The sequence below is a fragment of the Camelus dromedarius genome, chromosome 2 (genome assembly GCF_036321535.1).
Source record: "Camelus dromedarius isolate mCamDro1 chromosome 2, mCamDro1.pat, whole genome shotgun sequence".
Classification (NCBI taxonomy): Eukaryota; Metazoa; Chordata; class Mammalia; order Artiodactyla; family Camelidae; genus Camelus; species Camelus dromedarius.
The window spans coordinates 3,836,554-3,851,793 of record NC_087437.1 but is presented as its reverse complement, the minus strand read 5'-3'; the positions used below and the strand labels follow the sequence as shown (position 1 = coordinate 3,851,793).

The window sequence follows — 15,240 nt, the reverse complement described above, 5'->3', positions numbered from 1 at the left end:
TCCAGTTCTCTTAATTATAGGGCTGAATCAGCAACCGCCCCCGGCTTGTCCCTGCCCTGGCCGCTGGTCACTGGTCTCCCTGGCAACTGATGAGCCAAGCCGACCTCACTTCCATAAACAGTAGCCTCCTTCTCCCGCCAGTAGCTAAGACTACTGCTGCGTCCTGCCCGTTGCAGACAGTGGGATGTCCCTCCAGGACTTTCCGGTCCTGGCGTGTAAGATCCCCTGTCCGATAAGCCATTGATGTCTCTGGGCTCTTTGTTTGGTCCTGAGGCTGGGGGAGTATAGGGCTGGCAGGCCTGCAAGGTGCAGCCCAACAATGGCCGAGGAGCAGGGCTGGGGGTCAGTGGATGGAAAAATTTCCAGGAGGAAAGATGAAGGCTAGAGGATTCTTACTAGACCAACTCAACAGGAGTCTTGCTGAAGGCCAGCCAGGGAGATACTGTACCAAGGGTGGGAGAGTTAATCTAAGTGGACCCAGCAGGACTTCTGCTAACACTGGACTAAGCAGACAAGGTTGGGACATAGTTATAGTCAAAGAGAAATCTCAGAGGAGCTGACTCAAGTTTGGTCAAGGAGAGAGTCCTGGTCAACTGAAAAAGAGTCGAGCAAGTGGAAAGACAGAAATGATTTTGTGCGAAGTATTCATTTGGAGAGACCACGCCCCAGCATGGGAGAAGGTGCAGTGTGGGGCCCTCACTTCTAACTTTCAGGGAGGCACCTGGAGACGTTGATGTGGCTTGCTCCTGAGAACGGGGAGGGGGTTCACGGCAACAAGCTGAGACTGTATCCAGTGAGTCCCTCTGTTCTCCTTTGGGGGCAGGCAGGGGTGTTCAATTCTGGGACCCAGGTGTGGAATCCGGGGTCATCATAAAGGCGACCCTGCCCAGAAGGGCGGCTGGCGAGGTGAGGATGCCACAGCAAGGGCTCTGAGCTGCGCTGAAGGCAGAAGGGCAGGTGGGTAGTGAAAGGGGGTCCTGGGAGCTGCAGCTGAAAAGCCCCCAAGAATGGATGAATGGGAGGCCCCTGGGAGGACATTCATGACCTAAATGTGGGGGAACAGAGAGCAGTGAGTTAAATGGGGAGACTGGAAGATGCTTTGGACCTCAACAGACTCAGGGCCTCACTGTAGGTACACAGTGACACACCAGGTGACAACAGCAGTGACACTGAGCAGGGTTAGGGGACCAGAAAAGACACTTGGAAAGGAAGAGTGGACAGTACGTGGCAGCTGGCCAGGACTTGCTGGAAACTGTATGAGAGATACTCTGACAGTGCCCAGAAATACTTGGGTGGCAGTTTTCAGCAATAGGAGATTCTACACAAACAGATGCAGACGTGAACCAGTGGGCTGTTACTTCTAACATAATCAGTCTGGATTCAGAGACTGACAAGATCTGTGAAAACTCCAGGCAGCTCACACCCAAGTGCTACCCGACACGTAGACTCAGTCATCCATCCTTAAATAAAGGCATACTGAGCACCTGTGAGGCACTGACGTAACAGTGGACGAGGCGCAGTGACTGCACTGACGGAGGTCGTGAAGAAGTCCCCAGCCAGGGAGCTACAGACGAGGGACAGGTATCCTGGAGAGATAAAGGTCAAGCTATGTGCGTGGTGGGGTGGAGGCATGTAGGAGTTCTGCATTTATCCCCAGGCATTGGTCTCAAACTTTCAGGTGCATAAGAGTCACGTGGGACTCTTGTCCAAATGCAGATTCAGATTCAGGAGATGTAGGGTGGGGCCTGAGATTCTGTGTCCCTCTCAAGCTCTGGGATGGGCGATACGAATGCCCCGGTGTGTGGACCACAGGATTAGCAAGGCTCTAAGGAACACCTAACAAGTCTTGCATAAGCAAACAAACAAACACATCATCCCATATACCTCTGACTTTGACACCTAAGATTTTAGCAATGAAAAATTTACATTCTGGTCATAATTACCCAGGTGATTGTTAGCTGTGTTTTGTCTGGGTTGCACCAATACTAATGCTGTTTGGTGGTTCAGCTGAGGGCAGACATCATTTTCATGTGCAGGGTAACTGCCTTTTGTATTAGAAAAACTCAAGAACACCAGTGTGGAGGAACATGACTGTGTAGGCCTCACTGTGACAGGCAATTTCTCTCCCCCAAATTGCATGCACAATCTCTCTCTTTTAGATTATCTGGCTGCCACCTCCATTAGACTGCCCAGCCAAACTGGGTGAGTTACCCAGATATGCTCCTCAGGCCTGGGCCTTTCCACCAGAACCCAAGACAGTATTTGAGGCTCATTGGAGGTTCTAAGCTCTCTGGCCCCTGAGTTTTTCCCAGGCAATGGAGTCAGAGAAATGAGAAGGTGGGTTACATCAATCACTTCTTTATCCCAAGGGCCATCACCTGCCAAGGTGGGGTGGGCCTGGCCCAGTCACACATCTGCTTTCACTTACATCCTTAATTCTCAAACCACCAGGCACTAGAGGGCACACCAACCTGCCGCACTTTCCCCCTCCCTCCAGCCTCCTACTTAGGCAGAGCTAAGGGAAACATGTATTTTCCTTATTTCTGAAATCATATTGCTAGTTTTCATCCACAATTATAGGTAGCACGACTGCCAGCTTGAAGGTTCCCCAGGGTTGAACCAATCCCCCCCCCTTTCTTCTTCTGGTTTCCTCCTCTCAGAAGGAGCCCAGAATGGCTGCAGCGGAGAGGCTGGGAGGAGACCGTGTCCTGAGGAGAAGGTGACAGGGCTCCAGGGACCCGCCCCCAAGCCCACCGGGAACAGTAAGTGTGCTGGGGGCATGTTGTGTTTCTGCTAAAGGAATGGTTTTCAGTCAGGTCCTGAGAGGACACTCAAGACTGGGTGAGAGGAGGCGGAGTTAGCGGAGGGCCCATCTCAAAGCACCCCAGACACTGCAGGCAGAGCCCAGCAGATTCCACTGGGGTGTTTGGAGGGGTTCTTGCTAGGAAAGGCTCCAGCAAGAGTGGCTGCGAGGAAAGCCACCACCCCTGGGGAAGTGCGTTTTAAGATGTGGAGCTGATGGAAAGTCTCCTAGTGCTCCAGCAAACAGGCTGTCTGTCCTTCCCACTCCATCTGAGATGTCCCTTTGTGGCCGTGTCCACCCACCAGCACCCAAACCCATGGTTTTCAAAGTCAGGTCCCCAGGCCAGAGCATCTGCTTCACCAGGGAAGTTGTTACAGATGCAAAATCTCATCCTCACCCCAGACCTACTGTAGCAGAAACTCTGGGGCTGGGGCCAGCCATCTGGGCTTTTCTGATGCACATTCAAGTGTCTCCTCACCTATGCAGAAAATAACTTTTTGTATGTGTGGAAGACAAGTGTCCCATGGGTACAGAGTTATTGAAGTTTTTTAAATAATTTTTTTTTGTTTTTGAGGAGGTAGGAAATTAGATCAATCAATCAATTAACTAATTTAATGGAAGTACTGGGGATTGAACCCTAAACATCGTGGATGCTAAGCACCCAGCTTAGCTATATCCTACCCACCCCACAGAGTTATTGTTAAATTTGAGAAATCAATACTTGAAACCAGAAAGCAGAAAGCTTAAAAGTTGTATAGGTCGCAGAGCAATTCGAAATACCAGCAATATTGAATTTGGATTATAATAGGAACTTGGGAGGTTCTGAATGTGGGTTTTGGGAAAACAAAAATGCATCATATGCTAATACGAGATAATTACCCCCTACATGGTACGGGCACCAAGAAAATGTTGTCATGTGAACAAGTGTTTTAATCGGGCAAGAAGGCAGAATATTGGTACTGCATGAACTTGTCCTGATGAGCAGTGGTGAAGGCCTCGCTTCTCCCTCTCCTGATTTCATTTACAACTGTCCTTGGAGGCAGGAGACTGGACCAATATCCACAGACCTAGAGGGATGAGAGTGACTTCTCAGTGGAATTCATAATGAAAAACGGTTTCTGTTTTCTGGGCTAGCTGCTCCTCCATCATTCAAACTGCCTGCCCTTCATTTTATATCCGGGCTGGATTCATTCCCAGAGGATGGAACCATTTTCCTGATGGAAACTCTTAGCACTGAGTGGAAGGAAAAGAGAGATGGGTTTGAATGGGGTTTGGGGCCTTTTTGATGCAGTTTGGAAACCCTGCCAATGAAAGGTATCCTGGAGGGACATTTTCTGTTTTTTCCTGTTCCTCATCCTAAATTGAACACTTGGATCCCATTCTTTCCTCTTTCCCTTCCGCTTTAATGAATATACATTGGTGTGCATTAATGAAACACCGACTGTGTGCAGTGCATAGTGCTAGATGGCTTCACAAACCCTCCTTTCCCCCCACCTCCTCCAGCATTTGAAAAGGAGTGAACTGGAAAACAGCTCTCTCTTCACCTGCTTGGCGCTGTTTTTTCTGGCTTTAATTTTACCTCTTTATGTTGCTCTTCAAGTGAAGACATTGAGATTCCTCATATTTCAAGCTATTTGTGAAAAAGCAGGTAATTCTTAGAAATTAAAGAGAACACACGAACATCCTCTCCCCGTGGGATTGCAGCCTCCACTAGGGATGTTCCTGGGTTTGTGGTTTCTGCTGGTTATCTTTCTATCGAATAGAGGACGAGGGGTGGGAGTGAGCTGTACAGGTAACAGGCCATCGTCTGCTCTTTATTGTGCTGCTTTGCAGGGGGAAGAAACACTGGGCTCTTCTGGTCTTTGCAGACAAACACTGCAGCCGCCAGGACTCTGGGCACTGCCTTTCGCCAAGGCGGCTGGGTCCTGGGGGCAATCCAGCGGCCCTCCTCCAGGCTGAGGTGCGGAGATGGCCACACTGTGAACACACAGGGATGGCCACTCTCACCCACACCATGTTTATGTTAAATATTAAGAGAAATGGACCTCTGTCAGACAGAAACCGAGATTACAGTAGTTTCCAAAGTCTGGGAAGCAGAAAACCTGTATCAACGAATACAGACTCTTCCAGATCACCAGAATCATTTCCTAAAGGAAACTTGAAGAGGCAAATAATGAGCATTAGCCTTATTTTTAAGGAATCCGGGGTAGGAAGTTGTGCGGTCTTTCATGAAGGTGCATGGGCTCTAACCTAATCATCCTGGTCTCTAAATTCCAGTCAGTCTGCATTTGTGTTTCTCTTTAACAAGGCAACTCCTTTCCTTCTTCAGGTTAACCCTTAGAGGCGTCCTCAGAAACGCACTTCTGCATGTGGGCTAAAGGGCTGTGCTTTAAACGGATTGGGAACCGAGACTCTGGAGATGATGGGGTCAGCCTGTTTGGTTGGAATGCCTTCTCTGCGTTGTGGCTGCGTGAACTTGGCAGGTTGTTTGTCCTCTCTGAGCCCCAATTTCCCCAAAGGGTACTGTAGGATTACATGAGATACATTATCTCATGTGCCCAATAATTATTAGACACAACTTATATTTGGTATCACTTGAACTCCTAAGGGAATTTTAGTTGCATGTGTTTCACCAGTTTCTCTCTTGATGCTCAGTCTGGTCAGGATAGATTTTTTTTGGTTTGTTTTTTTCTTTCCCTCCCCATCTCTTTTCATCACTCTCCTCAACCCTGGACAAGGTGGTCATGAAACAACCATTTGAAATGAAGTCTGCTTTGTGTTGGTCCCTTTCGGAAGAGGCTTTGATCGCCAGCCGTTCCGTGGGTGTTTGGCAGGCTGCTGGCTCTGCACTCAGTAAGAGGCATCTCTGAAGTTTTAGCTATTTTTAAAAAGAGAAGTAAAAGGGCAGCTTGTGGATTCCTCGAGGGTGTGTATAAATGGCACCTTTGCCTATTCCCAGTGCCCTGAGGGCCCCTCCTTCCAGGGCCAGGGCATCCAGGTGGCCCAGCTCCTAAGTCACAACACATCCGCTTAGAGTCCTGTGGTTCACAAGCATGCTGCTTCTCTGGGACCCTTGTTAGAGCTGGTTGCCTCCAGCCTATAGAGGAAGGCTGGCAGAGCCTCTGGAAGCACCAAGCCGTGCCCCTGCAGAGGGGACAGGAGGACAGGGCCTCCCCCGGGGAGCCCGCCCCGCAGCACTATGCAGAGGACTTCCTAGAATGGCCAGCCTGGCCCTGGTGAGACTGGAAGATCACCTTGCAAGTGGGCTGATGCCAGCCAGACAGATGGCCTGGGCTGCTCACAGCACAGCCCACATTAGGCCGCTCAAGTATATTCCCGGAAGGTAACTGGCCCAGCCGCGAGGGCCAGAGAGGCTGTTGAAGGGGCGGTTCAGGCTGCAACATGGGTTCCCTGACCTCTGCTTGCTACCTGCACCCCAGCCTGCAGTGCCCTCTCTGAAGGGGGAAAAGAGCAGCTCTCTTTCCACTTGAAAGCAAATTTCTGGGCCTCGTGATTTTTGGGTGATGTACAGCCTGGCCTCTACATGACAGCCCCTCACAGACGCAGCCAATGTTTCATCAAATGAACCAGCTACTGCAAAGTTTAAAAAGGTAATAAAACAACAAAGCCTACTTGGGGACTTTGCTCAGAAACCCTGTGACTTCCATAGAGTATTAAGAAAATATTGAACTTCCAAATTTTATGATTTCATGTCCCCTAAGACCAGAGACCTCTTATCTGGTTCTCCTTTTTAAGCATGAACCCCCCCCCCCTTTTTTTTATAATAGTTAGAAAGTAAATGTGCAACATTTTTTCTTCCTTAGACTCAGAACAAAGCCTGGGGAAATTTAATGTTCTGGGTTCAGCCTGTGGTTTTGCGATAAGGATTCTAAGAGAGAAGCCTTTTAACTCAGAACAGAATCTGTTTGAAGCTATTGTTCAGTTAAGAAAAAGGATCTGGTTCCCGGGCATGTTGCATAATGCATGACCGTGTAAACCAGACGTTTTCAGTGCTGACACTGAACCCTTTAATGACAACGAAGAGTTGAAGTAATTTGTTGATTTTTTTTTTTAAAGAAATCTCCTAAAACAATGCTTCTCAAGACTGAATGATTCAACACTTTAGAGCTGAGATGCGGCTGAGGCTTGTCTGCATGTGCTTGTGCTGATAAGAATTCTGGAAGTATACAGGAAAAAAAAAAACACATGTCATGTCCTCTTTAAGAGCTAGAAAAGCTGTCGGAAGAATTAAGATTAAACCTCCCGAGAGTCTGTGGGTGTGGAAAGTCACAGCTAGCTAATATTAACACAGCCTGCAACAGAACGCCGTTGCTAGAAATAGGACAGTCGCATCACTACCACTGAGCAATTTGCACTGGGCGGACCAGCCCCTCCACTCCTCGGCTCCCGCAGCCCTCTGGGCGTTGGTTGCGTTTCTGGCCGCTTTTAGACAGTGTTGGACCTTGGCTGCCTGGCTTCACTGAGAACTCTACCCCAAAGAGGAAGCTGTGAGGGGAATATCTGCTTTGTTTGCAGGAGAGTGGTCAAGCTACAAGCAAATCCTTAGGCATCAGAGGAACTGTGAAGTGTCTAGACTTCATGCGGTGCTGACAGGGAGGGGCGAGTCAGCGTCTCCGTGCCTTCCTCACCATGGATAATCTGTTGCCTCAGTCGAGATTCTCTTTTTTCAAAAAATATCCTCTCCATGCAATTAGAAAATATTTATCCATGCTGAGAAACCAAAGAGCCGAAGAACAGGTATCATTTTGCTTACATTGTTGTTGGGGCTGATGGGTGTTTGCTTAGGGTGTTGCTCTTACAGCACTTGGTGACTCAGTTTCTGCCGGTTTACCTGTCTCTAGGCGCGAGTCGGCACCTGCATTCAGCTGCTCAGACTTGGCAGAGGAGCAAGGAGGCGTGTGGGGGGTTTGTTTGAACTTGGAACATTTAGATCCTGTGATTAAGCTCAAGTGCTGTAATAAAACCTCTTGCTTTTCTTCTGAACAGCTACACTAGACTACTCAGAGTCAGAGGCTGGACTCCTTGATAATTTCCCAGGGCCTCAAATACAACATTTTAAAACTATTAATATCTCGACAAAGAGTATCAGGCCCTAGAAATACACCTGTCTTTCTGTGTATTTTTATGGCTATGTTGGCATCACAAGGATTTGAAAAACAAAAAACACTTTGTAGGCTGTAAGTATGGCAGCCTTAAACAGATCACTATGAATCATGAATGTGAAATGTGAAAATCATTCAGAAGTGATTAGTCACTTTTTTGGTGGAGGGTTGTTTTCAGTCTTTTTAGCCAATCAAAAGTTAGGGTTTCTATTAGTAGACTCTAGCATGTGGGAATATAAACATTAAAAAAAAAACTGTTAAAATATCTGATCATTTCTTTTTAAAAATCATGCATTCATTTTATTGTTTAGAGGTTTACATCGTTCTATCTATCCATTACAATCTATGAAAAAGGCATTTCTAAAAACTGCTTTTCTGAATTGAACCAAATGGTAAGAAGAAATTGCTGTATTGGATCCGTTTAAATCTGGTGGCTCATTTAGGAAAAAGCACGGCGGTGGTAAGATAAAGTGTATCCATGCTGAAGACCCAAAGAGTCATAAATTGCATGCACATCATGCTTGTAACTAGGACCGCAAAACTGCAGGGGAGATGGTACCCATGCCCTGGATTTGCATGAGATGCCCTACTTAATAAAACACTGCCAAGACGCAAAAGCAAGGGTCAGCAGACAGAAAATCCTCTAATGACAGGTTTCCCAAAAAGTCAATGCATGATTTGAAAAATGAAAACTGTTACTCCTATTTGAGGGGACACTGCGCTTATGTCGTGCTGTAATGGCTTTACAAGCACTGGAAATTCAGGCTGTGCTCAGTGAGGGGGCTGGGCTGTTCCAGTTTATCTCTGACTCAGGCAAGTGGTCTCGATCACAAGATCTCTTGGTTTCCAAGTGTCAGCAGGTGCTCGCTTTTGAAGTGGAAAGCCGGAGACCCAGGTGCTGGTGCTCTGAGCCGTCGGCCACGCTGGCTGAGTCCACATCCACAGGCCTCTTCAGGCCTCCTGATAGGGGGAGGAGGGGCAGCAACGGGGAGGGAGAGGTGGCTGAAGGGATGGGCTGGAACCGTGGAATGCAGATTAAGTGATTGCCCCCCCCTTCTCAGTATTATAAATTTTCGCAGAGGTGGCTATAGTGCTGGTACAGTTAATTTTTTTGTTAATTTTTTAAATGTTATGAAATGCAATCAGAAGACTATTAGAATTTAACATGGGTCCTCTGACTTGGACTGAGTGGGTGGTCCCCTCCAGTTTACAGCCATCTGGGATGACCTGGGAGCAGCTCTGAGTTGTGCTGATTTCTTAGCTTGCCATGTAAATTAATGGAGAAATTAAGAAAAGTAATATATTCAGATCCTTTCTGAGACCAGTTAATAGCTCTGCAGACATCACGTCTCCCGGAATTAGAGAAATGAGGTCAGAGCCAATCACAGCTAACCTTGGGAAGTTTGCTGGAAAGTTAGAAAGGAGGTTAGTAATGTCTAGAACGTTAGGGCCTGCATATTGGGTGTCTCCAACCCTTAGTCCCTGGGGGCTGGTCTTCGTTACGACGATGAGGGAAGTGAGACTCCGAGAGCTAAGAGGCCTTGGCCAAGGCCACGCAGCCAGAAAGTACTGAGGGAAGATTAGAGACTGTCTGCCTGGCTTTAAACTTGACCCGTCTGACCATGCTTGATCTACAACAATCTAGTGCCAGCCAGCAGCACAGCAAACGGCTGTTCTGGAGAGTATTTTCAACACGTCAGATACTCACATACCACAGGTACCCCTCCCACCACGAGTATTTACCACCTGCATGATGGACTTAATAGATTTCTATACTTGCATTTAGATCACTCACTTTCTACACTTACATTTGCTTAGAAAGAACCTTTTATATTACTGCTATACATGGAAAACCACTGTCATCTGCCACAAACAGAAGCATATAATAATAAAAGCAAAATAATATTAAATTCTAGCTAAATACTATTAGATGTGAAATCTCTGAGCCTGAAGCCTGCTCTATTGTTAAGAAGGAAACTTGGCTTTTAGGAGATTAGTATCCTAGTGGCCAAATGAGAAATTCTCCTGGGCAAGAATGGAAGGGAATTAAAAGACAGACAATTTTCTCAAGTCCACACAATTCACTGTGATCTACTACAGTGTCCACATGCCGTGTAAAATGGCACCATTGGGTACCACCACGGTTGCATTCACACTCTTGGAGAATATTATTCCAGGCACACCATCTGCTTCTCCACCTCTGTGCATTCAAATACGCTCCTCCTTCCAGCCTAGAATTCTGTCTTTCACTTATAATTCGCCCACCTGGAGATTATGGATACATTCTTCCAAGACAGGTTAAATGGGCTCAGTAAGGGAGAAAAAAAGAGAGAAAAACAAGTTTCTCCAGTTCTGCTGGGAAGAGTGAAGTATTGCCCCTTGTTTACCAGAATATTCTGTCTGCCTCTAATAGAGCCACTTACTGATGATGTGTGGTAAGCCACGTGTCTACATGCATGCCCCCACACTTGATACCAGGGTGCGTCTTTTTCTCTCTCCCCTCGTGCCCACCCTGGAGCCTGGCACAGGCTGGTGTAAGAGTGACCTGAACCACAGGCACACTGCCTCCTTTCTCATCTCCGCCATCTCCTGACGGGCCTGGAGGGTCCCCTTGTGTCCTGGTCTTGGTCATGTTACACTCACCTTGTTCACAGGTGCTTTGTGGTTTAAAGCTTCTCCTTAGTGTCCCTCCCCTTGCACTTGGTGTCGTATAGACATCAAGGTTTGGCCTGAGGGTTGCTTTGTTTGGTAGTTCTTGTTGTTTCTTTTATTATGATGTGCCATCAATAGGTGAACAGGTTATTTATCATTTTGAGAACAAATATCTCATCCTTTGCACTCCTAGACTCCACTAGAGCAGGCATTTCACAAAGCCAAGTCCCCAGCTGGGTGGAAGATTAAGGTCATCCATCATGCTGAGGGTTGGGAAAATTTGATGATGAAAAATTTCCAAACAGTACTATTCAAATGGTGCTCTAATGGTGGTGGTTGGGGGGACCTAGCCTGAGCCCCAGTGGGTTCTCAGATGAGCTCTGGCGGGTTTACCGAACACACGCACAAGGGTATATGATTGCAGATACCTTCTTTTGGCCCAGTGGGAACAGCCAGGCTCTGGCTCGGATGTCGACGTCTGAGCTTGAGGGGAATGTAGGGACTTGCGGGCCATACTGTCTTGCATACTGCTGTCCTGACAGTCTGCTCTGCGTCTTGGGTGACCAGGTGGGACTCTGAGTTGGGGAGGGAGAGGTTGCTCCACTTCTGGGCAGATGGTAGCCTGGCTTCAGCCCAGGGAGTCCTGTGAAGGATGGAGTGTCCTGTGAACCCCCAGGGAAGGCTGCTCACGGGGGTCAGCAGCAGCATTACTCATGGGCGCCAGTGCCGGACGATGAGAGAAGACTGTGAGTTCACGTGGGATAGTCTCTTCTCCCCGAGTGAGCTCCTCCATTCCCATGGCTTCAGACACCCACTATTTGCTGACATCTACCGTGTGTTTACCCTGGTGCATGTCAGCCTTGTGTATCCAATTATCTATTTGACAACTCATCTGAATGTTGAGGATGCTGCAGCCTGAACGTGTCTAAGTCACAAGCCCTCACTCCAAACCCGCTCCTCCCCATGTCCATCAGTCAACACAGAAGCTCACGCCAGATACTTGGGGAGTCACCCCTACACCCCTTTCTCTCCCACATCTCCCCTTCATCTTTAAACCAGCCTAGACAATTCTACTTCTGGAATAGTTCCTGAATCCTCCACCCTCCCTGCCCAACCCTGCTACACCATTTCTGCTTGGACCTTAGCAACAGCATTTGACTGTGTATCCCCGAGTTCACTCTTGTTACCTTACAATCTAAGTTCCTGAATATTCTTCTTTAAACAGAAATCTTATTTCACCCCAAAACAGGGAACATGATGGATTTTGTTTGCTATTTTAGCCCCCATGGCAAACATAAATAAGGCACATAGTAGGTGATGAGTTTGTATAACCAAGTGAGTGAACATGGATGTTGGGGAATTTGGGGACTGAGACCCTGTTATGCAGGTGAGGCCAAGAAATGGTGAAAATAGGGTTGTTATAGTCAGTAAGCAGAGGCTGGTGAGATCGAGGGGAAACTGTGTAGAGTAATTTATTTTACGGATGTGGAACTAGGGTCAGAGGTTAAGAGATTTGCCCAAGGTCACAGGTCCATTTGTTTCAGTGCCAGCATCGGAATTTGGCCTAGAGGACTCCCAGTGCACCTGACTTCCCAGGTGCGCTGAGTCTAGCAGGGGTGTAGAAAAGGGCAATGTGACTACCAGGCAAAGAGAAAAGAACTCTACCGGCTACGTCCAGAGGGTAGCTGATGCCTGAGGGTCAACTTGCCAATAACAAGCAACCACCAGAAGAGAGCCTGGGACAGAGGAGGGCCTGCTGTTTTTGAGCCCTTGTCCTTCAGCTTCTACTGCTCTGCAGTGATCTCATAGACTGGAATCTCTTCTTCCATGTGCTCTGTGTCTGGGTGACCAAGTGGGACACCGAGTGTCCCACAGACGAGGGGTTGGAAAGTACAGAAGACTAATTAATAGACAGGAACTCGGGATGATGGGGAACTTTGCTCCCTCAAGTAGAAAGACTTCTTTCTGAACAAGAAATAACATGTAAGAGCTGACCTGACATGTCTTACCTGTTTAATGGTAACTCTGCTTAAAACGAGGAGGGCCAGGGGGCTTGTACAATAGCTATGTATAAATATATGTTTTTGGAATTAGACCCTTGAACTGGTATAATACCATCTTCCAACAAAATAAATCCACATAATTTGTCTACTATCTCTCTGTATTCTTGCCTGTAAATGCAATCATGTTACCACTGATGTCCTTACGTAAACAGGGACACAAATGTTGACCTGGCCAGGACTGAATGCAGCAACAATAGAGCTCTGCTTTGTCATCTTGTTTTGTGAAATTCCTTAACTCCTCCGATGATTAAGCAAGTTTTTTCACATATCCTGCATGTGGAGCATTTTTATAGGTGATGAGGATGTCAAAATGAATTAGGTGTAGTGATGCTTACAGTCTCAATTAGAAGAAAGAGCTGTGCTCAAGTATTTATGATGCACTTGCCGTCACGGCAGGTACATCTGGCTCAAGACCTGTCCTGGTCGGTTTAAAATGATGAGAGTGGTCCTGGGGGCCGGGTGTATGTACAGCACCTACATTTTAATTAAAGATTGGAACCCAGTTTTGTTCTGGAGGCTATTCTAAGGTTTCTCTCCAATGACTTAAGAAAAGTTTTCTAGTTCAAACAGGATCACTGAAGTTTCATTTCTTGCTTTGCTTCCTAATGAATGCTAACGTTAAAGCTGGATTGTTAAATTAAGCATTTGGGTTTAATTTAAACCTTAGAAACTTAGTTGTTCATTCTGGCACTTATACCTGCTCTGAATAACAATATAAAAATTAAAGACTCCCCTTCACGCCCCAGGAAGACTTTGCTGAGCTCTGGAACATGACGTAGGCTTGTGGGTTACTGATGCAGGTTTCCTCTCTAGGTAAAATGATAGAAATTTCACTACCGTTCGGTTTAAGGAATGTTAAGATTTTTAACTCCTTACAGTGAGTTGCTTATATCCTGAGAGTATAACAAATTTAGCCATTTTTAAAAGCTTCTAAAAAAAAAAGTCATGAAATGCTATTGAGAGTTTACACGACGTCACTCAGGGGAAAACTAAAGGCATCTGCCCCATGTCCTTGTGCCCGGGTAGAGAGAAAGCTTTAATTCTTCAGAAGCAGGAGGAAAGGAAGATCTCTGCAGAATTTAAGACAGAGGGCAGGGATTCTGCCCCATGCCTATGGAGGAATTTGTGCAATTATACACAGATAACAATGACAAATTGCTGTGATAATATAAAGATGAACCTTAATATTTGTGACTATTAAATATAACATTAATATGACAGTCTCCTCTATCTGAAGGGAGGGAAAAAAAGAGCTATTTATTGACCAAAAAAAGCCTCCAATTGTTCTCCTCATGCCATAGTCTGTTCGGGCTGCTATAACAAAATTTGACGGACTGAATAGCTAATAAAAAGCAGAAATTTATTTATTACAGTTCTGGGGCTGAAAGCCGATGATCAAGGGGCCGGCAGACTTGCTGTCTGCTGAGAGCCCATTCCTGGTGTCAGACGCTGACCTCTGGGCTGTGTCCTCACGTGGCAGAAGGGGAGGAGGGACCCCTTGGCTTCTCCTTTATAAGGTCACTAATGTCACTCATGAGGGCCCTGTTCTCACGACCTTGTTACCTACCAAAGGCCCCTTCTAACACCATCACACTGTGGGTCAGGATTTCAGCCCAAGTATTTGAGGGACACAAATACTGTCTGCAGCACTGCGTGACCTGTAAATGCCTGAGAACTGAGACCAAGCACCTGCGTGAGGGTGAATAGCCCTCCAGCCATCAGTACCCACCCCATGTCCTTCCCCCATGTCCTTCCCTCTCCCCAAATGGTCTTCCCTATCAGAGAGGATGCACCATCCTGCTCTGGGATCTGGCTGTTTCCGTGTCTGGTATTTGTTTGTTTCTTGTGTGTTTCACAAGACCCCCCCTCCCCGGGCTAATTCATAGAGGAAAATGGAGGTGCATTTGGGAGGTTCCAGAGGAAATGACCATAACGACTGGGCAGAATTGCTGGGAGAGGTGACACAGTGATAAGGACACACTACCTTAAAGGAGAGGTACAGGAATGGGCCACCTTTTGCATAGGGCAGGGTATGTGACCTCTCCTCGGGAGATGTTGAAGGGACAGGTTCTGCATCCTGGAAGAGAAGACTGAATGACCAACCGGTCAGGCCCCCTCCAGCCCTGAGATTCTGGTGCAGCAGCTCTAGAGCAAGAGAAAGATGGACAACTCAGGCACCTTAGGAACAACCCAGGCCCAGGTGCCTCCGTTACAGCACAGCTATTTTACTTGGTTAGTGGTAAGCATGCCACAGTCTGGTCATGCCGCTCTGGAATCTGAGGCCAAAGAAGACAGAATCTGATGTTTTGGGATAGGGGAGGGCAGAGGGGAGAGGGCATAGCTCAGGGGTAGAGCGCATGCTCATTGTGCACAAGGTCCTGGGGTCAAGTCCCCAGTACCTCCATTAACAAGTAAACAGATAAATAAATAAGCCTAATTACGCCCAAAACAACAACAACAAAAGCTGAAAAAAGAAGAAGAAAAAGAAAAAAAAGTCTTTGGAGATTGAGGTAGCATGTCACCCTCCATCAAGGAAAGGAAACAGCTATATCCAGACAACACCTCAGGGGAAAAGCTTTCACATCAATGACTAGCTTTG

General features: G+C 47.1%; 1 protein-coding gene across 3 annotated transcripts in view; it reads left to right on the top strand.

The window, feature by feature from the left end:
* Positions 1–7,127: 7,127 nt before the first annotated feature.
* The window catches only part of ATP2C1 (ATPase secretory pathway Ca2+ transporting 1), a 123,869-nt gene continuing 115,756 nt past the window's right edge, over positions 7,128–15,240 (top strand). For 2 of the 3 annotated variants that reach the window (XR_004141048.2, XM_031465650.2), the window contains exon 1: positions 7,128–7,561. Coding sequence is in view for 2 of the 3 variants with exons in the window: in XM_031465650.2 (XP_031321510.2) it covers positions 7,454–7,561 (108 nt within the window). In the remaining variant the exon portion in view is untranslated. The remainder of the gene's footprint in view (positions 7,562–15,240) is intronic. The other variant, XM_010979691.3, reaches the window with a different exon arrangement.